Source organism: Xiphophorus hellerii, chromosome 12, assembly GCF_003331165.1.
Source record: "Xiphophorus hellerii strain 12219 chromosome 12, Xiphophorus_hellerii-4.1, whole genome shotgun sequence".
Taxonomy (NCBI): Eukaryota; Metazoa; Chordata; class Actinopteri; order Cyprinodontiformes; family Poeciliidae; genus Xiphophorus; species Xiphophorus hellerii.
The window spans coordinates 26,191,081-26,216,541 of record NC_045683.1 but is presented as its reverse complement, the minus strand read 5'-3'; the positions used below and the strand labels follow the sequence as shown (position 1 = coordinate 26,216,541).

At 42.9% G+C, this 25,461-nt stretch overlaps 2 protein-coding genes across 5 annotated transcripts; both read right to left on the bottom strand.

Annotated features, from left to right (window-relative positions):
* Window positions 1-2,489: 2,489 nt before the first annotated feature.
* mlec (malectin) lies at window positions 2,490-10,258 on the bottom strand. Its single transcript, XM_032578199.1, has 6 exons — window positions 10,020-10,258; window positions 9,370-9,604; window positions 6,618-6,796; window positions 6,319-6,495; window positions 4,030-4,087; window positions 2,490-3,803 (listed from the first exon to the last, which is right to left on the bottom strand). Exons 2-6 carry the CDS (start codon window positions 9,569-9,571, stop codon window positions 3,559-3,561), a joined length of 861 nt encoding a protein of 286 aa, XP_032434090.1. The 5' UTR covers window positions 9,572-9,604; window positions 10,020-10,258; the 3' UTR covers window positions 2,490-3,558.
* A 1,267-nt stretch (window positions 10,259-11,525) lies between these two features.
* cabp1a (calcium binding protein 1a) lies at window positions 11,526-24,029 on the bottom strand. Of its 4 annotated transcripts, none has more exons than XM_032579350.1 (8): window positions 20,072-20,628; window positions 17,642-17,818; window positions 16,489-16,519; window positions 16,254-16,397; window positions 14,855-14,964; window positions 14,667-14,741; window positions 14,495-14,567; window positions 11,526-12,684 (listed from the first exon to the last, which is right to left on the bottom strand). In XM_032579350.1, exons 1-8 carry the CDS (start codon window positions 20,210-20,212, stop codon window positions 12,659-12,661), a joined length of 777 nt encoding a protein of 258 aa, XP_032435241.1. In that variant the 5' UTR covers window positions 20,213-20,628; the 3' UTR covers window positions 11,526-12,658. The 4 variants fall into 4 exon arrangements, with proteins under 4 accessions (XP_032435241.1, XP_032435242.1, XP_032435239.1 ...); XM_032579348.1 differs by lacking the exon at window positions 20,072-20,628 and adding an exon at window positions 23,286-24,029 and having other exon boundaries at window positions 11,528-12,684; XM_032579351.1 differs by lacking the exon at window positions 17,642-17,818 and having other exon boundaries at window positions 20,072-20,327.
* Between the last annotated feature and the right edge of the window lie 1,432 nt (window positions 24,030-25,461).

The window sequence follows — 25,461 nt, the reverse complement described above, 5'->3', positions numbered from 1 at the left end:
TCCAACGACAAAGCAGCCAGGATGTTCTTGTACAACGAACAAAAGAGCAATCTCAAGGCGAACGATGGTAAAGCACGATGTATTCAATAATTCAAGGCAACGAAAAGAAAAAAAAAATGGAAAAATTACATGAGGCAGTGCAAAAATGTCACACCAATAAAATATGTTTCACAAACTCAAAACAGATCCTGAGGAAGAAGGAAAAAAAAAAAAAAAAAAAAACTCGAACAAATCCAGGCATAATATAAAACATCTCCGAGTCAGGCCCCGCTCCGATTTAAATTAGATCCCACATTATCCCGACATCTTACATTTTTCTAAACAGCCACTTAATGCGGCTTTTTTGTCATTTTTTCCCCCCCGTTACGCTACGTACCAACGAGCGCTCCTCCCCTCGCCTAGAATGAAAGGCCACAAATTTGAACATCCGAACGAACCCCTCGGCTACAACGATGACAGGAGACCCCAAAGACGAGGAGACCAAAACCGGTTTCCGTACCGCATATATACACACGCAACCGTGTAGACGAACAGAAGTAGGACAATAGTGACTTTGGTGCTGAACTAATCGAATGCTTGGCCTCTTGACACAAGAAAGAAAAGCTGCTTCCGATTTCAATGAGAAAAAAACAAACAGCCGAGGCAGAACTGCAAAAACGACTGACCCAACAGCTTCTGGCACAAAACGTCTTGGAAAAAAATAATTAAGAAAAGGGAGAGGAGAATCGAGAACGGTGGAAGGATCCCCAACATCTGAATTTTTTTTCCCCCCTTTCCCACCTCAAGTACAACTTACAGAAGATTATTGTAAACGGTACTTTTACGTAAAAGTGAATTCTCCAGTATACAAAAGTACTTTCATATGCTGGAGAGGGAAAGGCCGAGAGAAGGAGCGCTGAGGGGAGGAGGCAAAGTTTCAAAGTCATCCTGGGAGTAAGAGCAAAAGCACTTAGGAGAGGTAACTAGATCCATGAACAGGAGGGTTCACTAGGACTCGACCAAAAAAAAAAAAAAAAAAAAGAAAACGAGGAACAGCGCCGCATTTATTTCACTCTACGTACGGGGCACGACGCACACAGTCATCCAAAAACTAAGACTGATCAGAACAAACTCGTACGGGAAAGAAACAAAACAAAAAAGAAACGTTTAAGACAACACAGCTTGAAAAGGCCAAAAGGAAAACGCGTGTGGCATGTTGGTAGACATCAGATATTTGTAATTCTTGTGCTTTCTCCCCCTGCCGACAGAGTTGTGGTGCGAACGAGGGAAACCTGCAGGCCGCGCGGAACGTGAGCACGCGCCGATTGGCACGGAAAACGAAACGCTCAAAACGTGGAGATGGCTTCGTTGTAGACAGAGGAGCGACAGGTCCATGGCACGAAGAGGATGTCCTCGATTTAAAAAGATTAAATTAAATTCACTGCCTTGAAGAAGTTGGAAAAATGTCAAATTTTAATCTGCCGTTTGATTAATTTTAGATGAACGGCGTTCTCTATGAATGTTGTTGGCAATTTGGAGAAAGCCGCTCGTTGAGATTAGACAGGCCAACTCCTCCGTCTGCTGAAGAAGAAAAAGCAGGAAGTCTTTGGTGAAACAGAGAGGCATGCGGGCCAAGTAAATGAATGCATGGATCAAACATTTTTAAAAAGCTGTACAGGTGCAACACAATAAACATATTAAAAAGTTGTATCATTTAATAAATGTAATTTGGATCGAAAACTAAAAAACTCTTACGTAGACCCACTATAGAGTGATGCATTTCAAGCTTCTACTGCAGCTTACAGCTAATGGAAACCGCAAAACAACTTTTTTTTTTAATTTATTGTAGAAACGTCAGTCATTTTGGCCTACACAATCATGAAGAAAGCGGGTCTGAGTCCGTATTAATGAAAAATTGAGTGGAAGGAAGAAGTGTGGTAGGAAAGGATGAAGTAATAACACGGACTGCCGCAGCTTTTAGAGTTTGGAGAAGATTCACGATACGAAGGGTCCCGTTTCGTAGTCGATGATTCGGAAAGCCGTTTCATCTGTTAGTGTCGTTCAGGTGTTATTATTATTATTCTTTTCTGAAATCGAGTCCAACATCAGTACATCATCTGACGGCACGTCGTCACCTTCCTAAAGTAACGATCAAAGCCATTTTTTGAAAAAAGTATTATTATTATTATTATTTTGCCTACATCATCTTTTGTAAAAAAAAAAAAAAAATACTTGGATCATTGTTTTAGGAAGGCGACAATATTTGATGCACATTTTGTTTTCTAAAACAACAACATCACTGATCCTAGTTTCTGTACTCGATTGGTAAGACTGTGGCAGTGGAGATATTTTTCAACATTTCTGTATTAAATATGTTTTTTGAAATGTTGGGATATTAGCTGTAAGCCATAATATATATATATACAGTACAGACCAAAAGTTTGGACACACTTTCTCATTGAATTCAATGAGAAGGTGTGTCCAAACTTTTGGTCTGTACTGTATACATATTTTTTCTTTAAAGAATCTACACGAGTTTCACTTTTAGAACCAAATTTCTGAACTAAATGTTCTCCATGGTATTCTGACTTATTGAGCTGCACCTGTATGACCTTTTTGGATACTTCAGCATTTCACAGCACAAACTTTGTCTTTGAACAATGACAAAAAGTTTGTAAAGGCTACCTGACGGATCCACGTTTGGAGCGGTAATCAACTTAAACTTAATATTTCTAAAAACTGCAAATCAGAATCTGTGTGACGACTCCAAAGTGCATTTTAACCGTGATAAAATGTGTTTCTGTAGAGGTAAGGACAGCAAACGAAGTGCCAGCTACGGAGCTGGTTCAAGCGTAACTCCCTCCATCTTTCACTGTCGCATGGCAGGTAGACGACAGAAGGCCCGCTAGATCTGAATAAACAAAAAAAAACCACACACACGAACCGTCTCGTTCACACTTTCTATTCTAGATACCCAATTTCCAAGCAGCACCATTGTCAATCTGAGCCGAACGCGTCTGACCGGATGCTAAGCAGGAGCTGTGAGGGAGCGCGCGCTCCCGTGTCGCGCCCCGTACGAAGACCAAGTGTTTTCGGTTAGAAAATTGGCCCAGACCCAAATCGCTCCTGAGCATCTCTGAGCTGCATTGCTGTTGCTTCTTGCATGACGGCTGAACTTCCTGTCCAGCTGGTTTCTTGTTTTTTTTTTTTTTTGTTTTGTTTTTTTTAAATGGAAATGACTAAGATTGTTCAAAAAGAAAAGAAAAAGTGTCAGCAGAGGTGGATGAGAAGCACATTCGAAGAAGCGTGCAGAATACACTTCCCACATCTCTTTTTGTTGTTTTCCTAATAAAGCAGCGCTTCGCTTCGTCTGGCAGTGGCTTTCCGATAACTTGTCTCTTTCTTTTCTTTTTTCTCGTCCTCCGTTATGATTTTCCTCCGGCCTTTGGCTCCCTCTCCTGTGTGGATGCTTGTACCTGTGCTGCTGTTGTCACGGTGACCTCCTCTCCATCCTCCCCCCTCCTCTCTCTATGCTCTGCCTGCTGGCGTCTCTCCCCCACTCCCTCGGTTAGTTTCAGCTCACAGCCGGCAGAGGCAGAACAGCGTGGGGATGAAGACTCCGAACGCCACCAGGATGGGGAACATTAGGCTGCTGTTGTCGGCTGCGTAGGGGTTCGGCGTCCGGGGGCCCGACTGCACCTTGTACTTGGAGCCCGGCTGGACCTTTTTCTTCCCGCCTTCCTCGCCTGCTTCGCTTTCCTCCTCCTCTTCCTCGTCATCCTCGTGCTTCTCCAGGCCGGGGTGAGGCTGAAGCTTCGGTACGTCTTGTAAGCACAAAGCAGATTAAAAAGCGCATGAAGCAGGTTTGTACTTATGCAACAAACTAAACGGCGTCTTGTGAAAGTATTCACACCTGCCGTTAAGAAAGTCGCGGTGAGCGAATAATCACTTAAAACACCCAAAACACTTTCGAGGGGGATGAATACTTTTCGAAGCCACAGACTCAGAGAACACGCGCTGCGCAGATCAAAACGTGTTTAGGAGACTCACCTTCTAAAGTCCCCTTCATGACGTAGAGCGCGCAGACCTTGGGGTTGTCATAGTAACCCTGAATCACAGAGCAGAGTGGTCAGACAGCACTGAGTTTTAAAGATGCCATACCAATGAAAAGGTTAGAGAATCATGCTACAATGTTCAAGATTATAGAAATTATAAAACTGTTTTGTTTCAGGTTTTTCCCCCCCGGCCTTAATAACCTAAATTGAGTTTCCCCGTGGCGGTGCTTTAACATTTGGAAGTAGAACAGTAAGTGTGCCTCGTTTCAGAGGGAGGGAATGAACGTGTGTTCAATTATTCTCCAAGATGGGAAAAAAAAAAAAAACAAGACCGCTGTAAAAACTTTTTTTGGAACATGTCCCCTTTTACCATTTCAGCCTAAATTCATTTGCTCGCCAACCTTTTGGTTTATATTATTATTATCATTTTTAATCCCTGCATGCACCAATCTGTAAATAGCTCCTGAACTCCCTGCATCAAAGAGCGTGAATCAGGGGTGTGTATAATTTATATGGCAAGTAGCAAAGTTGGCTTTAATCAAATGCTGGCTGTGCATTTTCTATTTTAAAGTCAGCCTGGGCTAATGCAGTGGTGTAGAACTAGTGAGCCGTTTTATTTGCAGGGGTTTAAATTAGCTGGTTTTAAACCTGAACATATCTGATGTGTGAGCATCATCAGAGTTACATACAGACTCACTGTCAGCCCCACTTCATTCTTACACTTATACGATTATATAAACTTGTTTTTGATGAATTCTGAATAAAAATTCAGACTCTGCAGTCTTTGGTTCAGGTAGTCACACGACCTAAATGCTCCGAACGAAGAAAGATTGAAACGTCCTGAGTGTTTGTTTATTCTGCTGTGGATCTGCTGCTACAGGTGCGGATCGCTGGCGGTACCTATGAAGCTGAAACATTCAGACTGACCGGGTCGCGCCTGTTCAGAAAACACCAAGACACAGTTTAATCATGTAACTACAGAACAAGCCCAGATCATAACTCCTCCACCTCCGTGCTCGACAGTCTGTGACCATTTAAAAAAAAAAAAAAAAAAATCTTTTTAGTTTCCCCTTGGGGATCAACAATGTATATTCTGATTTTTATCAAAGCAATTCATTTTTTGTTTCTTAAAAAAAAAAAATCCATCTTAAGCCTGGGGTTTTGATGGTACCAGTTGCTATAAACATGAGGTGAATCAGATCTTTCACTTCAGGACGCAAATCCATGTTCATAACTTACAGTTAAACATTTTGGGTTAAATGCTAAGAAGGCTCCAGTTTTATTTGAAAAAATATGTAGTTTTGACAACAAACTAAGCAAATAGAAATGAATATCAGGAAATTATAGGGAACGGATGCAGCAACAAAAAAAAAACGAAAAAAAGTAAAGAACACTAAAATGAAGTGAAACAGAAAGCAAAAGTTCCTGTGAAATTATTGTAGGTACTTTTTTCTGCTTCGATTTAAGGACTGTTAAAAAACAAAGTTGACGAAAACTAAATTAAAAACACCCCAAAACAATCTGGCAAAAACTCTGGCGTATGAACGATTATATAGTGCAACCATTTATCAGAGCATGAAATCATATTTCACTGAATAACTTGTTGGAGGTCAAACTAAGCCATTGCTACCCAGCACACCTGACTAAGAAAACTGCTGCGATATGCAGGAGGTGACCTCCACGTTTCTGACAGATCTGATACAACGGACAACTTTATCACAGACACGTTTATGAAAAATAAAAGGATGCAAAAACCCAAAGATTCATTTAAATGGTTGAAACCTGGGGTGCACCGACTGCAGCTGCCTGGCCGACCACCGATCTTTAAAAAGTCTGACCTGCTGATTCTGATTCTGGCCGACAAAGTTGCTAAATTGCGACTATTGTTAGCCACGTACATACAGACTGAGACTTCTACAGTAAACCAGAAACAAAATAATGACAACTGCATTTGAGAAAACATTATTGTTAAGTGAAATAAAGAAAAGAAGAAAATATAACAAACTATATTGTGTGTTTATAAAGCTAACTAAAGCACATTGAAATTATAGATATAATATGCTTTGCTTTCATGTTTATGAATACATTTATTATCCTTTCAAACTTATTGACACATCTAGACTGATTAATTAAAACTGATTGAATGAGACAAACAAAAAGTCAGGGAATAGGGGCTGATTTGTGGGTGCACCCTTAGGTAAAATGCCCCCTAAACGAAGGTTTATCCAACGGTGATATAAAATATTTAAAAAATACGCCGTCTCCCCACATAACCTCCACTCACCTTTACGAACTCCACTGTGAGCTTGCCGTTGAAGGTGGACACCTCTCCTTGCACGCTTAGCTTGCCTTTTTTAATAGAGAACGACACTATCTCATCATGAGCGGTACTGTGGCCCACTCGGTCAAAGATGTCCAGGTCCTTAACCACAGTGTGGCCGTTTACGCGGACGTCAAACACCTACGGGGGACACATTGACAAATCAGTCAACATGTATGAACTCCAGCCCCTCAACACACCAACAAGCAAACACACACACACACGACCTGACTACAGCAGGTCTGAATAGCAAACCGCCATACCTTTTGCTGTGACTGTGCAAAGTAAACCTCTGCATATTTCATGACTAGTATATAGTCTCCGTCGTCACGAATGGGGACATCATACCCGAAAGTGTCTTCATTGTACCGCTCCGTCTGGTAGAGAATCTGGTCCTCCGGACTGGAGCGTAGGATTGGCAGACGCACCCCGTAATCAGATGCTACAGAGGAGGACAGCGTCAGGCTCACAGGACTTCTCGCATACCAAAACCGGACAATGTTTCATGTCAAGCAAAGCGCCACATTACATAACCAGTGAGTCTTTTTCCAAAACACACCTGAATAATCTCATTCTGTCTGAAACAAAGTTATCACTCCGTGTTCCCTTATTGACGCAGTCGGAAATAAACTGCCTGACTCTCTGCGGCTCAGCGAGGACTACAGGTGGAAAATAACAGTCTGAGTGAGGCTTGGACCAGGTGGGGAGGTGTTAGGTGTCCATCCCATCCCATATGATCTGGGTTTATACATTTAAAATAGATGGAAGTTAAAAATAAATGTGTAAGAATCCTGTATTAAGATTTTTAGATGTCACTCCCTCTGTCCTGAAATCTGCTACAAAAAAACAAACTGAAGCTTAAAATGTACTCCTTTCCACCTGAAAGGTTTGAATGTAGCACAGCTTTATAAGAGTTTAGCAGGCGAATGGTTGTCAATCAGTACTAACAAGGTCAACCTGTTGGCACAAAAACAGATAAGATTAATCTTCAAAACACTCAAAGAACTCTTTTCACTTGAGTTCATGTTGATCAGTGTTTGAATGTTGTGGGATGTTGACAACCAAAAGTTACGTTAATCATAACGATTAATTCTTGTCGACTTGGTAGCAGAATAGAGCGGCCTTGTTTGTTTCTATGACAGCCATTATTTTTGTCTTCTGCAGTTTTGGTATATATAAAAAAAAAAGAAAAAGTTAAATTGTGGATATAATCTTGACCGTTCAGATGCAGATTAAACATTTCAGGTCTGATTATTTTGTATGTAGGTACTTGAAAACAATCCACTACTTAGTTCAGCTTTTTTTTTTATTTGCTCATCTTCAGTTAGGTCAAACATGGGTTTTTTGTAACAACTCAGACATATTTACCACATTTATGTCTCTGTGTTGTACCCATCTTCATTGGACCATTTGTGTCCCGATAACAAAATGATCTTTCAAAACACCAACCTAACCCTCAACCATTATCACGTCGCATCTAACAACCTTAAACTTTAAGGACATTCTTCATGCATCCATTTTTGAACGTGGTGTTCATCACTTCTTAGAAAAGACTGAATTTGTCTTTCGCCAATGAAGCCTGGAACTTTTTACCCACTTTGGAAATGTCATTTCGTCTGGCCGTTATTAGGCAAACGCTTCCACTGTGACTGAACAGAGCCGTCACCATCCCAGTGTAGGGACTGGTAACTCCCCGCACTGCAGAGGTGTTGACCAACATCTCATTTGACAGCTAAATGGGTGGTGGAGAGACTCTCCCGTTGTGAAAATAAAAGCGATGAAGTTACCGTCTACACTTTAGTCACAGCGACTACATTTTAAAACTTGTTAAAAGTCACTATGACTTTAAAGGCTGCAGGGCACCAGGCCTTGAGGGCTGCAGCTCCAGACCCCTTCCCTAAGCCTAAACTATTACTTTCACTGCAGGATTAACCAGGGATTTGATTAGTCTCAAGGGTCAGTGCTTGGAGCTGGGAATGACATGACACCTGAGTTGAGAGTGTTCTGTTGCAAGTGGGAAAGGGTGCTATTTGTCTTGGTGCAACTATTATTAGTGACATAAGCAAAACACAGGAGACCCAACACTAAAAAAAACATTTTCACAAGTGTATTTTTTCAGCACTGTGTGTACCATCGGTTTAATGCGGTTTAAAAATACATCACAACTGCTAACAAATCACTAATTTGGAAACTTTTATTTGATTCTAAACCCATATTATATAATCTCAGGGTTGTTCACCAAGCTCTGACTTTTCCAGTCAAAATTCAAATTTCAGAGGGCAACAATGTCTTACTTTTCCTATTGTAAGCTTCTACTTCAACAATTTCAAATCTATTACAGTTTATGCTAACAAACAACATGAGCTGTGGACTTATTTGAATTGATGTGACTAATAATAGTACTGAAAAAAATGAAACCAGTTTGAAATAGTTGGCTCTCTTCCTCCGCAGAACTCCATTCAAAGGTTGCTGGTAAGCTGCCATCAAGGTAAATTCCTACCCTGGTCATTTGTTCGTGCCCTTGTGGAAACACAGGGGTGAAGTGATAGCTCCCAGGAAACTAGCCTGATTCCTGAGAGAGGACAAAATGCTCCCAAATATGGATTTCAAAATAAGGAAAGAACTAGCTTCACCTTCAGAAAGCCAGAAAACCTTCGAGAAAGTTTTGTGGGAAGGGCACCGAACTTGCTCCAGCCCAGGGCCCCTCATCTTTGTAAATCTGGCCCTGACAGTGTAACTCCCACCGTCTAATTGGACATATTATCACCTGCTTCCTCTCCATGTTGAGAGGGGCGGGGCTGCAGCGCTCTATGCTGACTCTTCATTAGTTTGTAGCTTCTTGCGGAAGCCACACCATGCAGAGGATTTCTGCTGAGAACTCAAGCGATTCAAAGAAGCTCCTTCATTTTAGCGATGTTCTACTAGTCACCAGTGCCTGATAAATAAATCCCGAAAAGCGCTCATTTGCAGAGAATTAAAAAAAAAAAAAAAACCTTCTCCATCAAGCAGACTCACCTTTACCAATTTTCCCTTCCAATGGGTCCTTCTTGAAATGAATACCGTGCACATCCACATGCGAGTCTCCCCCGGCGTTCACAGCCCAGATAACCCGCTCTGCGAGGCTGGGGCCCCCGCCGTCCGCCCAGCACTGCCCGGACAGCAGAGACAGCACCGCCGCCAGCAGCCCGGCGACGAGCCGCGCCGTGACCCGCTGCATTGCTTCACACGCCGCGCGGTCTTCCCCCTGCTCCTGGGTCACAGAGACAGCCGGGGGTCGGTATCTTTCCGAACGAAGCCCAAACCGCTTCTCTTCCAGCACGGAACATTAAAAACACGCAAGGTTAGCCAGCGAAAGCAGCTAGCCAGCGTGTCTTAGTGACACGGAACATGATATCCGTAAGTTAGCCACTATGCTAATACTAACAGTACTGAGTAGCAGCGACTCGGGGAATGACAGTTATACACACACGGTGCGGACAAGTGCTCCAACTGGACCTGGACACGTAGGCGACGCGTCAGCTCTTCATTAATGGACAAAAAGCGACACTTAACCAGCGAGTAACATTGATTAGTTAGCTTGACAGTGTGGCTAACCTACCTGTCTAACCAGAAATTCTTGGTGAATGAAAGCCTCTCTGGCTAACGTAAATGCAAATGTCCCTTACCTCTCCCTTCCACAGCCGCCTTCAACCTCTTTCTGTCGGGGTGTACCGGTCGCACTAATGCTCGCACAGCGTCGCCAGTCGTCCACAAGCCACCCTGTAAGAAAACCCTGGCGTGTTTGCAGCGACTGGCCACAGCCTGCCACTGACTTTCATTCAATGAGTGGATATTCAGAGTAACGTTGGCCGAGCTGCTGCTAGCGACGGCGGCTCGCCAGTTTGAAGGAGGCGGAACAGCGGCGCTACCTAACCTGAGGTTCCCCATCTGCAGTGAGTGACAGGCTCTCCGCCGAATCACAGCTTCCTGTTGACGCTTCCTGATTCAACAAATACGATTTATATGTCGTAGACATGTGTGAGTGTGGCTAGTTAGAACAATAAATAGATAAATAAACATTTTAAAAAAATAACGAAATCAGTTACACTCATTTGAAACCTCGCTACAGATGAACATCTACACAGTGTTCATGTCCTGTCATCACTTTCTGCTTAAATTTGTGTTCGAATTAATTACTATTCTCTGTCCATTCGAGTTGCAAACACCGCTTTTTACATTCTGCAAAAAATAATAATTAAAAAAAGAAATCTGAAGGTAAATAACACAAGTGCTCCTAATGTCACGCCCCCCTCCTTTGTTTTCCAATATGGTATGGTCCAAGTGTTGTCCAATCAGGAGAGTCCAACGCAACGTGCTTCTTGTACTTATCAGATTTAATCAGAAAGACATGAATGAGTGTAGTTACTGTGGCAACAGAAAATATTTTTAAACCAGAAACGAGTCCTTGAATTATTATTATTATTACTAATTATTATTATTATATTATGAGTGTAACACAGCGTTTTGAACAGGTTAGAAACACTCGACAAAGTGGGTAAAATGAAGAACAAAAAAAAAGAGGAAAAAATGTCCCAGAAACTTCCCGGTGTTTTGAGGAAACAGAGGAAGACATGTGCACACGAAAATTATGAAACATATGTCATAAAAAGTAGAGGCAGACTGAGATTTAAAATCACAACAATAGCAGTGGAATTTAAAATAATCAAGAAGAATACAATCAAGTGGTGTAGAAGATAATTAAATAGAAATAAAATCTTAAGTAAACAACTACTGAATATTAATGAAAACCTGACTGAAAGCCAGCCAGAATGACTTTGAGTCAAACTTTTATAGTTCTTAATAACATCATGCGTAAAAATTTGCAGTCTGTACCTTCTATAGCTCTTCACGATATACTAGAAATCTTTTTTTTTTCTCATGCATCTATAAATTATCCTCACTCAAAATGAATGAGAACTCTCCCTTGAATACAGCGGAGTTATAAAACCAAATGGTTTTATCTGGAGACTTGCGCTGCTGCAAGTAATACACACATGGCAGCTTCATCAGTGACACACATGAATAATAGATGCTAAGTTTAGCTTTGTCCTCACTACCTGCAGTGACATCACTCACCAACTTTGTAATATTTTTGACACAGTCCATGTAATAAAACACACATACCAATAGTAAAAAAGGATAAAATGTAAACACCTTTTATTTTTCTATGTTTAACTTGTCCAAATGTCTAGTTTCCTCTTTTTATAAACAAAATTGTGCATACTAAATGTAGTAAATGTCTCTCTTTGGCATGCATAAAAAATTGTTCGACAGCACAGATGTTTGGAACGTTACCACATATCGAGTCATAAAGACAATGACAGGTACAACATGATCGGATCCACTGTACATACAGTTCACATTTGTGTGACCTCATGCTGACCTAAACAGACTCTCAAAAACAGCCGTTTCTACTTCACAGGCTTTTATGAATACAGACATGATCACAAAAAGACGCAGTCTTAACATGTGCTGTATTGCTGCAAATCAACGCTGGTCAGTGTCGGTGAGCACTTTTTAAGCTTTTGAGAAAAGCCGTCCATCATTTACTGTCTTTTTTCTTCTTCTTCTCCTTTGTTCTTCTGCTGATCTCAGTGGATAACAAATATGGAGGCATTTCAGAGATTTGCGTCTCATTAAGATCAGATTTCTTTCTTTGCTGCATGTCAGACAGTGATGCTTTTTCATTGGAACAGGTCTGGCACAGTGAAAAATTACACATGGTCACAAAGTTACATTACAGGTGTGGGTATTGCCACTTTGATTTTTTTTGGTGAAGCACCATTGCTGCACAAAGGTACCTTCAAGTACATTTCTAATACAACAGACGATGTGCGAATATATAAACATTCAACAGTGCTAATGTTCTGTCTTTCCTACATTCAGTCCCTCATTCTGATGCTGCGGAAAACATCGAAGGTGACATTATGCAAGACACTTAATTACACCATGTAGAATCTGAGACAGGACAGCGAAAATCTATCCGCACAGGACGTTGTTGTTAAGTGACAATTAAAGTGCAAAAACATAAATTAGACGATCTTTAGCTATGCTACAGCAAACTCTGCCTCAGTTGAACTTTAAAAGTTTTGAGGAAGAACACTTATTGATTGAAAGTGGGAGGGCAACCCTCGCTCTGTAACATTCGAGGAGTTTGAATTCCAGTGTCGTTTAGATTTTGATGGCTCAGTAGTTCTTGGCGTGTCCTTTAGTTGGACGTGGTTTTAGTGTGAAAAAGCTTCACATTCAGGACCGATGTTCGAACTTAGCGAGACATCATTCGAACGAACTCTGAAAGAGAAAAGAATGAGGAATGAGGAAATAATGACAAAATGCAACAATTAAGCCATACCCTGTTGTATAGCTTTAATACAGATCCTTGCAAAAGTTTGCATAAAGTTTGCATAAAAAAGTTCGTAAAAATTTAAAGTTTTACGAACAGAACAGAGACATTGTGCCCTGGTCGGATGACACCAAAATATATCTTTTCGGCCTACATACAGTACATAAAACGCATAACGCTAACACCCTGAACACACCATCTGCAATGTGAAACCTGGGGGTGATAACATCATGCAGTAAGGATGTTTTTCTTCGGCCATAACAGGAAAGCCACAGAGAGTTAATGGAAAGATGTATGGAGCTAAATACAAGGCAATCCTGGAAGAAAGCCTGTTATGGGCATTTTCCATTAGCACCTAGAAGTGCGTCTCAACTCGGCTCAACTCCACTCTACTGAGTTCGACTGGTTTTCCATTACAATAAACAACATTAGTCAGTGAGGTTGGGCTGTCCCACAGTCTGAAAAGTACCGTAATGAGATCTGGACGTGACACAAACACAACACATAAAATACAGGTTAGTGATCTACCTGCTAGGCATTGCTGCCTGACGCACCTTCACCAGTGCCTTTGTGGAAGTGTGCTCTCCTGAATACCCCTATGGGCATAAACGGGTCATCAGCTAGAGATCACTAGTCGCTAATGTTCTGCTCCTTTAACTCCAGTACATCTCCTGGGAGCGAGGCGGTGACACAGATCTTTCCCTGCCACCCCTTGTTGGTAACCTAAGCGTTATTTCCCCCCAAACTCCTATCCTTCCTCCTCAACCACTGCCCTTCTCTGCCTCTTCTGCCAGATCTTTAATGGCTTTCGGACACCCTGTTCCTGTGCATTCCTAGTCACAGAGCAGACGAAGACCCAACAAAGCCTCTACATGCCACTTCGGAGGGGTACATGGTGGATTTCCATCCTCCCTGCAATCTTCTCACAGGTCCCCATACTTAGGATGCTTCCATTCATTGACAGCCACCATGCTTTCCTCCTACAAGACGGTGAGCTCCACCACCTGGACAGTCCTCTGTGGCTCTGACAGAAGCCACAGACTGTGGTTAGGTCTGGCCAGAGCAGAACAATCTCCCTGGGGAATCTGAGCTGCCTCCCCAGATCTACCCCCCACGTTCCAGTAGCAACAACGGAGGGAAGCAATGTTGAACATTCTGCTCAGACTGCAGCTTTCTGTCAGATTCAGACACTGCTGTGACGTTTTACAAATGGCGAGTCAGATTACTGTAAGGGAGTCACTATTGTGATGAAACCACTGACTCCACTCCCTGGCCAATCAGTTAGTCTTCTGGTGTCACGTTTTCAATGCAAGTCTTCACACTTGGAACCCCAGCGAAGAAAGTCCTAAAATATTGGGCTGGTACCACTTAACTGTAACTAGTGGAAAACTCTTACAACCGCGTAGAGCCGAGTCGAGCCGCACAAAGAAGGTGCAAGTGGAATAGGGCCATTAGAGGCCTCAAACACCTTGAGACTCTAGCTGCCCAGAACTCAATCCAATTGTGAATCTACAGCAAGAATTGGAAATTGATGCTCACAAGTGCTTTAACTCCAATCTGACTGAGCTTAGGTGCTTTGCACAGAACAATCTGCTTCTGTACATTTCCAAAGCTGAGACAGACTAACCCCAAAAGCCTTGCACCTGCAGTTACAAAATCCCAGTACACGTTTGGAAGTTTAGACTTGTGCAGTGATGAAATGTGAAAAAGTTCCAGCTGCATGGATACTTTCGAAAATGGTGATGAAACTCCTTTTACCTTCAAAGTCAACAAGTCCGTCACCGTTTAAGTCCACATCCCTTAGGATATCTTCTACCTCTTTAAGACCTACCTGAAAAAGAGGAAAATAGGTCAGAAAGAATAACGAGAGCCCCACACACAGGGGCTAAGAAACCAGTTTACCAGCTTGGCTTTCTTTGTGATCACTTACTTGTTGGCCCAATAACTTCCTCATTGCATCTCTTAGCTCAGTGGTGCTTATGGCACCGTCCCCATTTGTGTCAAACTGAGAGTAACCAGCAGAGAAGCAACATCAACAACAATCAAAAACAACACGACTTAAATGAATGTTAAAAGCTATGAAAGAGCATTAACTAGTAAAATGTCAGACCACCTTACCTCCCTGAATGCGTCTTTTAACTCCTTTATCCCAATCATGTCTGCAGTTTCGGCGAGGAGTTTTGGGCCCATTAGTTCCACAAAATCGTCAAAATCCACATGACCTCCCACTGATGTAAGATGAATAAAAACAACCCCAGATACAATTACAGTGTACACACAGTTCAGGGCACACATTTAGGGTCATAAACATGATTGCTGCGTTCATTTTGGGCTTTTAATGATGCATTTAAAAATGTTCTTTTCTATTTCCATTGTGGAACACTTTTATGCAGCATAAAAGAAGAACTAGGTGCGCAAGTTTAATTTTTGGTGGGTTTTGTATCGTTCCCACAGTGTAAAATTATTGTATAATTTTTGGCAAAAATAACCTAAATAAACACCTGCTAAACATTTCCCTTAATAAATGAAAATTTAAGAAAAACTTCTTGCGCCACTCATGGCTACGGTTTGTAATGCAGGACGTTGGAGGGTGTTTGACCATGTATGCCTTGTTTACAGCCAACCCAATTTATCACAATTGCATAAAATCCAGACTTTGACTAGGCCATTCTAAAAACCTTTACTTTGTTTGGTTTTTTTCAGTCATTTGGAGGTGGACTTGCTGGGGGGCATTTTGACCGTTATCCTCAGTTGTTGGTTTGAAAGTCCCACTTTGACTCTGCTAAACATATTTCTTGTCATTGTTGCTAAGTGGCTCAATGTTTATCTCCTCTGACCATAAAACTTTCCTTCTGGAAGGTTATTTACACATTCAACGTGGGGAGCAACATATTGCTCTTGAGCTTGAAACCGTAAGTCTTTAGATAACAGGATCTTTCTTCATGGACAGCCATACTGATAGGATTGGGCTTTGGTACAATGAGTTGTTATCGAACATCCATCCTAACCCATTTTCTTTAAGCTGACAATCTGGGTCAGATGATTTATAGTTGGACACAACTAGGTGTTCCAACAGGATAATGTTCACACAGAAATAGTTTTGGAGTGAAAAAGCAGGCTATAACTTTTAGCCTTGGTAATGGTTCGGACCTCATCCGTACTGGGAAAGCACGGACCATAATAAAAGCTGGATTTGTGACATTTAAACTACCAATCTTAATTCATTTTAGAAATGTTGCTAATAGAGCTAGTCCAATATGCTAGTAGCTGTAATCAAAGTGAAACTTTCCAAGGGACATTTGCTCAGATTTTGCTTGATAATTGACCCTATAGGTTTGCTTGTCGAGGAAAATTTACAATCAGTTCAAAATTATGCATCCAGTTCCAGACGTTGTTGAAGTTGGTTGTTGCCCTAAATTACGATGATGTTTATGCTCATGATGACTGCACATTAACCTCTGACGGGATCTTTTGTACATACATTACATACACGAGTGTGAGACAGTTATGGGCTTACAGTTCATGTTTATCTGTTGACTCAGTTCTATCAGCTCCATTTCTGTCGGCATGTATCCCATGGTCCTCATGCAGTTCCCCAGGTCTTTACAGCTAATAAAGCCGTCCTTGTCTTTGTCAAACTCCTTGAAAGCATCTCGCAGCTCTGTTGTGACGAAAACAGCAGACGATATAGTGGTATACTAACAGCGTGGCTCAAACATGAATGGCCGTACTTTGGAGAAACAAAATCTTACCGTCCATTTCTTCTGGCCGCAGCTCTCTGTCCTGTTGAGACGAGACATCTTATTATTGGATGGTAAAAATCAAATGATCACACATAAAGGAAAAACAACAAACATAATTTTAGCAGTAAGATAAACTTCCTTTGTCAACACATTCCATGCAAACATGCTTCTGACAATAATGTGACGGAAGTGATGCCAAAATCTGAATCCCGAATCTTCTCCACAACATTCCCCAACATTCCTACAGACGCTCCAGCTAAACGGTAAGAAAATATTAATAGCTGAGTGGAACTAAGTCTCACGGGAATAACAAAACTTTAGAGGAAAGTGTGCTGGACCAGGAACGTCAACGCTGCAGTTCAAAGAAGAATGCAACTGTTTCAGTGGGTTTTTCTTTTAGTGTCTGTATACAATAAAAGCAACCTTTAAAGGACAAGAGCGCGCAGCAGACATTTTCCAGAGCGCTGAGGGGTTAACAGCAGGCGTGGAGAGACGTCTAAACACAACACAAAGTGATGACGTCAGGCCCCAAGTACATACTGAACAGAAACTCTGACACAGAAAACACAGGCACATGGGTCCGAAAACAACGTGGCAACCCAACACCATCAGTACTTTCTGTGTCAACCCATCAATACCAGCTCGTCAGCCTTCACAGGTCAGGGTGACATGTCCTATAGGGTCAGCCTGTAGCATAATGAAAGGGACTTTCATTATGCTACAGTTGTTAAAGACAAATTTATTTACGTAAGAGTTTTTGTACATCTTCATCAGGGGTGCAAACGAATTCATTAAAGACTACAGAAAAACCATCGGGGAGTGAGCAAACTTTGCGTCTGCAGGAGGTGACAAAGTAAAGCACAGTGTTGGAGTGGTGATGCTGTGAGCTTGCTTTTCCCCCGCAGAACCAGAGCCCTTTCAGTCAGAAAGTCTATCTTGTATAGTATTGTGTTTAAGGCCAGCAGTCAAGTCAACAGCTATATCTTGGCCAAAGCTGTGTCGTGTAAAAGCAACAGGTCTTGTTGGGGAAAAGCTGAATTAACTTTTTCATCTTGCTCACAATATATTTGTGTGCTACTGTAACTTCTTTCTTTTTAGAGAAATGCAAGTTTCACCAATATGACGACAGCAGATGCAAGCGTGTTTTAAGAGACTTACGTACAGCCTGCCTGCACTTTGCCATGCCTTTACCCAGGAAGACACAGGTTTGTCCCAGTATGTTGCTCACGAGAACGCAGTTTTGTGTCACGGAAACAATGGAGTCCTGATACGGCCCGAGATACCCTGATTCCTCATAAGACAGCACAAGTCTGAGTCGCCTCTCGGCGTCCTGGAGCATCTTTCCACAAGTGTGCAGAGACAAGGGAGAGTAGAATTAAGCAAGGTGTCGGGAAGAGCTGTAAAGATGTCTACGGTTCACACTCCTTGAACATTTTTTTACATTAGAAACACAATGTATTTTATTAAAGAGGCAGTATTATGTGTTATTGAGGTACATAGTGTAATTTTATAGCATAGTCAAGGAACTATGTCACTTCCGTTGTTTTAAAAATGCTGTATATATTAAATGTGACTTTAAAAATTTGTACTTTCTGATTTAGCACCTTGAAATTGGGCCTCTGTCTCTTTAAAAACTCCCACCCTTTCTGAAACTCTGTCTTCAGGAAGTCACTACATCACTGCTTCTATTAACCTTTTAATAATGTTTTTTACCAGTGTTGCTCTGAGAAGCAGCTCCCATAATGAGCTCAGCTGATGTGCAGGTCCACCAGATGTTTGCTAATTGGTCCTGGCTAGTCTGAAGGGGCTGAGTGGGGGGACGTAAGGAGAGGAGTGCTTTGTGAGGAGGAAGCTTGGAAGATCAGAAACTGCAGCTCCGAGGAGGAGCTGTGCCTGAAAGGCGGGGCTAGATCCAAACAGGCGTTTTGCACAGCTGAATGGTTGCCACGGGAGATTAAAGGATTTCCCACATATGCATAAGAGAATCAAGGCAACACTCCAGGTGTGTTTTTGATGAGGAAATGACATTGTAACATGACGTAGAGTTCAAAAAAGTCAATTTTACATAATACTGCTGCACTTTTAGTATTTCATGTTAGAACAACAAAGAAATGATTTTAAACAATAATAATAGTAATTTTAAAAAACTTTAAAAAGTATGTGATGCATTTTGACTTGGGCATTCTATAAATATCAAGATGACTCCATTTTCATTTTGTGGCTGCATTCATATATAATTTCAGAAAGTGTGGCATGCATTTGCAATAAAGCCCTCTTTACTTTGATGCCCCTAATAAAATCACGTACAATCAACATTTTTTAAGAGGTCGCTTACACAGCAAGTAAACTTAATCCGAGTAAAAATCCAGCTGCTTTGTGAAGGCGTCGGGGAACAAGAGGCATCATGAAGACCAAGGAACACAGAAATGAAGTTGTGGAAAATTCTAAAGCAGAGTAAGGGTATAAAACAATATCTCACGCTTTGGAGATCTCACAGAGCCCTTCCATCCGACACCTGGAAACGGTCGGATGGCACGACTGTATAGCAGAGCATGGCTGTCCGTCTTAGCTGACAGGCCAGGCGAGGATGGGGTAAGTAAGAGAAGCAGCTAGCAGTAACGCCGGAGAGCTGTAGAGATCCACAACTCAAGAAATATTTTCCAAGGAAGATTTAGCAGCATTAAGCGTCTCTCCGATTTTTTCATACCAGATTAAATTTTTCATTTTAATCAATTTTTCCTTCTTTCTCTTCTAAGAAAGAAATTACAAATGGCAGAAAATATTTTCAAAAAGTGGCTTTTACTTCAATCATCCCTCGAGTGAGTGGTACGACGGACTATTAGAACCTGGCAGTGAGACTTTTTGTTTGATTACGGGGCTGATGGCAAATGCATGCCACACTTTACAGATTAAAAAAAAACTTTCCCACCCGTTTCAAATCTCCCGACAAATTACTGCCGGTTATTTTCCCAGTAAAACACGCCGACGTTTGCTGTTTGCAACGTGGCAAAGGGTAAAAATGTTGAGTGGGGTGCGAAACACTTTTGCAAGGCAATGTAAGGAAGTAACTCTGGGCTGTTACTCTGCAATACGAAGATGCAGTGCAGCCTATTTGTGCTTCAGACATTAGAGTAACAGCTGAGCTTTACTGCGTGTCAATACAAGAGAAACACTGTCAGATATATGAAGACATAGCAGAAAACTAAACTAAGTACATCTATAAAACAAACATGTTGCCAACTTTCCACTCATTATTCATAACAGTTTACTTGACACTTACACAGACTGGCACCTTACACCTATACACTGTCGCAGGAACAGTAAACATACTCAGAGGGAGAGAAAAGGCGAAACAAACAGCGTCACAAAATATATTGCATTAGGACACTATGCAACTCGGGCATCAGCACACGTTGCCTTTTCCAAGAGCTTCATTAGGAAATACTGAATCCAAACCTATATCAAATTATTCAACAGAGGTTAAATTAAAGTAATCTGAGCAGTTTACTTGCTGCCTGTTTCTAATGTGCCACAAAATCCATCAAACAGTCCAAGAAACACGGACGACAGAGAGGACAACCACAAGCCTTACCGCTCTGAGAGGCCAGACTAAGCAGTTTCCCATTCCAACCGAGAAAAGAGGCATTAAGTACGACCATGAGGACTTTCTCTGCTTCAGGTTCGCAGGTCGGATTTTGAGAGGAATGCAAACTCTACTTTCAGCAAGACCCATGAAGACTGGGGGGGTGCTAGCCTTGTCTCTATGCGGCGCGAGAGACAAAAACGCCAAACTACTTTACCGTCCGGAGCAGTGACAGCGACAGCATCAGGGGGAGAGGGAAAGTGAAGTGGAGGAGGGGTGGGGGTGGGGGGTAATAAGAGGGAGGGCTATGGAAGGAGAGATAATAATGCCTATTAAAGGAAAAGGGACCTCAGAAATACATTTCATTCAGCTGTCACAGCATCCAAACTGTTGATTATTCTGTAAACAGTGCCGACACCTCGGCGCAGGCTTATGGGCTCTGAAAGCACCAGAATAAACAACAGAAGAAGAAGAAAATTGCTGCATAAGATTAACAGATGTGCACCTGATGCCCGATGATCACTGCAAAATGCAAAGTGTTTACAGTTTAGCTGAGAATCCAGGCAAGGCAAGTTCAAGAGAACATTCTGTTGCGACCTATTTCCAGCTTCCTGTCGTCCTCCTCACCTGCACTGAGGGTGGGGGGGATACAATTAATCATTTCCAACCTCAAAATTACACCCAAAGGTAAACCGTGTTTAGAATTTCTGCACAAGCCTTTTGTTTTTTCCCTGCCTCAACCACCCCCTCAACCCCAGCTGCTACGATGCAGGCCATCCTCTGCCCTCTGCAGGTGACAAGGTCACGCCGACCTCCAGTCCAGCAGGACAAACAAACAGAGTGGGACAAATACAGCTGCCGTTGTTTATCGCCGTGACATTTGTGTCTAAACCGGCCCCCCGAATCCTGTGTGTATTTACGGCGTGAGCGTGATGTTCTTTTTTTAACGCGTGCTGCAAACAATGACAAGGTCCCTCCGCTAGCCTGACGAGCATCTGTTTACGCATTTCTGCGCAGGCCTGTCAAACAGACTCGTCTTGTTCGGACTGCGGCGTGCGAAGCCATGCGTCGCTGTAGACTCCTCACCGACCGACCGTAGGCTCCTCAGCTGAGACCGCCTTCGGGGTCACGCCAGTGTTTTCCACAGAATGCTCTCAGGCTGACTCGTGGGGGAAGCTGCGCAAATGGATTTTCATACTATGAGCATCAGATGGCTTCCCTTGAGGGACGAGCAACAAGTTTGTCTTTAGGACTGAGAGCTTTTCATTTCGGCAAATGTACAGGGCCTCGGGTTATTGGGATTTAATGCGGCTCTGAGTAGTTTTTAATTGTGAAGTTGAAAGGAAATGATGCCAGAAGATTTTCACAATCTCCGTAAAAACACCTTAAAAGTGTGGCACCCGTCTGCATTCAGCCCCCTTTTACTCTGGTAGCCCAATTAAAGTCTAGTGCAACCTTCAGTAGTTAGCCTATCAAAAAACAGGGTCTACCTGAGTGTAATGTATTCTTATTATAAATGCAGCTGGTGTGCGAAGCCCTCTAGGGGTTTGTTAGTGAACATTAGTGAAAAATCAGCACAATGAAGACCAGACACAGCAGACAGGACAGGGAGGCAGTTGTGAGCAAATTTGAAGTAGGGTCAGGCGAGATAACTCCAGCTGCGTCTCCATTACAAACATGCACAAAACTTTGTTGATATTCCGCAAATGTCAAGAAAACCAAAAAAAACCCCACAATTTGCAGAGATCCACATCTTTTGAAAAAAACAGTTCAGTCTTTTTTGTGGAGTTCAGTCATGAGCTCCACAAATCTGTTCTCTATGGAAAAGCGGTAAGAAGTAAACAGAGCCACAAGCCTCGTAAGCAAACGTGGTAGAATGTGACCTGGTCAAAAACGATGCTTTACTCCAACATGGAGGATGCTGCGCGGCCTAGCAAAAACTTCCCACTGCATCATGCTGTGGGAATCTTTAACAGGGACAGGGAAGCTGGTCGGAGCTGATGGAAAGACAGATAGAGCTGTTATGTGGTTTGATTGGCCCAATCGAAGCCTGGACCTAAATGCAAATGAGAGTGAACGTGAGTCTATTTCCCAAAGAACAATCGGAGCCTCTAACTCTGCAAAACTGGTAGAAAACATATCCTCAAAAAGAATTTGAGTCGTAGCTGCCGACTCGGGGCGGCTGAATATTAACGCACCACACTTTTCCAGATTTGTATTTGTAGGATTTATTTTTATTTTCCAGGATTTCGGTAATATGCACTGCTTCGTGTTGGTGTCAAATGCCAAGAGAATACATTGAGGTTTGTGGTTGTGGCATAAAGACAAATGTGGAAAAAGTTCACTTTTGCAAAGCACTGTACAGAACTCCCTTTGGATAATATCTAATTACCAAACATGGAGGCAAATAAACCCTGACTTCTGCGGAATGCACCCAGTAAACAACATATTATCAGTGGTTTAAAGCTTAAGCTGACGCCCTCTGATGCTTTTTTTTGTTGTTTTTTGGTGGTACTGAAAAAGACGGTTGCTTTCAAAGCAGCCCCAATTTATGCAGGATGACAGCACAGATAAGAGAGCGGGCATATGAAGCCGCACTTCTTCTCCTTTGTATGAATACATCTCAGAGCTGAAAATAGACGCTCCATCACCAGCAGGAACATCAATGATTACCTTCAAACACAAAACAATCACCGCAGCCAGCGCTCCCGACTGAATGGTGTGTAGGAACACGAGTCCACACAGGCGATTTTCACCAGAGAGACATTAGCACATCAGAGATTTTCCACCTCTGTGGTCCTGGAACGTATTTTTGTCCTACTTCAATCAGAAAGAGCTGCTTGATTGAGGAAATCTGTAGGAGGTAGAACTGTATTTTCTAAATTACATAAGAAATGGATGCGTTAAAAAAAGGAGCTCTCTTTCTCTCTCTCTCTACAGTTTTCCCAGTAATGATACAGAACACACAGGAGGTGATGGAGGAGGCCAGAGAATATGAACCCAAACAGAATGTCTCAGAGAACATGGGGGTGGTTGTTTATAGAGGATATGAGGACAGATGCTGCAAACAGTCCCTGAAGCTAAATGTGGATTTTGGGGGCATCGTCACTGTCACAACTTGTCAGGGAATTTTCTAAAAACGCACATTCACACACAGCATGAGTGTCAATCAAAACCAAACAACAACAACTAATAATAATAATAATAATAATAAATACCATACCTGCCCGAACAGTGAATTGAGGACGCTCCTTAAATTGATGTCAGATGCAGAGGAAGCGGTGCTGGACCTGCGGGAGCGGCGGGACGATCTGCTGGACGGCGGGACGGGGGAGCAGGAAGACGGGGACGGACTGCTGACCTGACCGCCGCCGCCGCTGGCCAAGCTGCCCCTCTTCCTGTCCCTCGGTTCACACAGCGGGGCCCTGTCGTCTGTGCTGTCCGAAAGCGAGGGCACCCTGTGGGCGAGCGGGTGACAGGAATGGGGATGCTCCGCGTCATCTGGATGGTCTTCCCGGTGGTGCTTCCTGCGGTGGTGGTGGTGATGGTGGTGATGGTGGCGGTGGGAGGGTTTGGGGTTAGTCCGGCTCCGCTCGGTCAACCCGCGGTCCGACTCGCAGTTTGCCCCCTGCTGAACGGGAACTTGGCTGTGCGGGGCGTGGGGCTTGCACTTGCCCCGAGTGGCCGCGGCGGCACCCCCGTCCTGGCTGCCGACGAGGGAGGGATGACACAGGGGTCTCCGAGCGCTGACGTCGCTCTCGGCCGACCAGAAGGACTCGTCAGTTTTGCCGCTGCTGCCCTGGAGCGCGGCGGGACGGTGGCGGTGCTGGTGCTGACCTCTCCGGATCTCGGATGCCTGATCGGGGAGGTGTGTCGACCTCCTCGATGATTTCATTAACGAGGTTGTGGAATCAGATTTCGGGAAGGAGGCGCTCATCGCGGCGGATCCGATCTATTCCACCTCCGTGGGTCTTCCATCCACCTCATCGTCTTCTCTCCGTGCTATAATCATTTTTTTTGTGTGTGTGTGTGTGCATGGGTGTGTCAGTGAAGGCTGTCCGCTTTAAGCTTGGGCTACATCTCCCCACCTGCTCGCGCGGTGCGGTAGTCCAGCCAGAGCGCGCGCAGGCTGCGAACAGAGGCGGAACAGCGGCTGCGTCGCTGCAGAGCGCGTCACCTGTTCATTAAGGTTCTCCGTGGCTCTGACGTGGCGAAGGACGGAGGTGCAGACGCTCAGCCGATCTGAAAAGTTTCAAGTTAAAAAAAAAAAAAAGTAGATGGGATTTATATGATTTTTTTTTTTTATTGAACAAGGAGGCCAGAACAAGTAGCAAAAATATAAACTTGTATTCAGAAAGTGTTCATAACGCCTTTTCGTGCTAAATTTTCACTACGTGTTGTATTTTGTCGAGATTTTGTGTAATATTCAAATGCAACGGAGGGCGTAATTGTGAAGTGGGAGGAAAAGGACACTCCACAATATTTCGTTTAGTGGAATTGTGTGTGTGTGTGTGCAGATATTTGGGGCCTGCCATGCAAAGCAATGGCAGGAACCTATTGCTATTCTCCCAATTCTTTATTTTTCTTCCGTAACCGTTAATGCGGCTCATACCGCTGGGTGCACACCTACAAATGAGGTATCAAAACGTGCAGAAAATTCACGCCATTGGAGCTATTACTTTTGGTGGGATTTGGGCTTAACGTGGCGACATAATTCGCAAAAAACTACGAAAAAAACCCCATTATAAGTCAATGGGAAAAATACTAGAAATACCCTATTTTTGAGGATTTTCTGTGTCGTCACAAATTCACGTAGAAATGCCATTCAAATTTCATTTTGTAGATACATCTGTGATCTCTTGGAAAGTGAAGACGGCTCGTCGATACCAGTTACGGTTTGTCCACAATTTGTCTCTAAGCGACCCAAAGTTTCTCATTTTTCTGAAAATTAGAGTGAGAGCCAGGGCCTTTAGATCTCGGCTAGAGTGAGAAATGAAGAGATTTTTTGAGCCCAAAATAATTTTGAAATCGCCATCACGCCCACAAATATCGCACGATTGGTATCAAAATCGGTCCTCACATTGATACACATGTCTGCTCCGGTAAAATGTTTTCGAAATTTATCTAGACCGTACGGTTTTCTGTCACGGTGCTTCAGAGCAAAGTCATGCGACAGGATTTTCTAGGCTGTCTCAGGCTCTTTCACTAACAGTTCACACCTTGGTGAGAAACTTATTTACCATAGCAACGGATCTCAAGAGGCTATTGGCTGCTGGTTAGGACTACAAATACGCATCGCTGTAGTTCTATCTATCCTCAGTTGAAACAGATCAGGACTGAACTGGCCTTTAGAACTACTTGCTGCTATGGGCTGTATATAACTGATTTAACTTAGTAAC

Bases quoted from the DNA above. Each gene is read 5' to 3' on its own strand.
- mlec (XM_032578199.1), bottom strand. From the start codon at position 9,571: ATGCAGCGGGTCACGGCGCGGCTCGTCGCCGGGCTGCTGGCGGCGGTG. The intron at 4,088-6,318 runs GTGAGTGGAGGT...TCTGTGATTCAG, and splicing joins TCACAGTGGAGTTCGTAAAG to GGTTACTATGACAACCCCAA. The intron at 3,804-4,029 runs GTGAGTCTCCTA...TGTGCTTACAAG, and splicing joins CATGAAGGGGACTTTAGAAG to ACGTACCGAAGCTTCAGCCT.
- cabp1a (XM_032579348.1), bottom strand. From the start codon at position 23,999: ATGAGCGCCTCCTTCCCGAAATCTGATTCCACAACCTCGTTAATGAAA. The intron at 14,742-14,854 runs GTAAGGTGGTCT...GGTTACTCTCAG, and splicing joins TAAAAGACGCATTCAGGGAG to TTTGACACAAATGGGGACGG. The intron at 14,568-14,666 runs GTAAGTGATCAC...CCTCTTTTTCAG, and splicing joins GGAAGTTATTGGGCCAACAA to GTAGGTCTTAAAGAGGTAGA.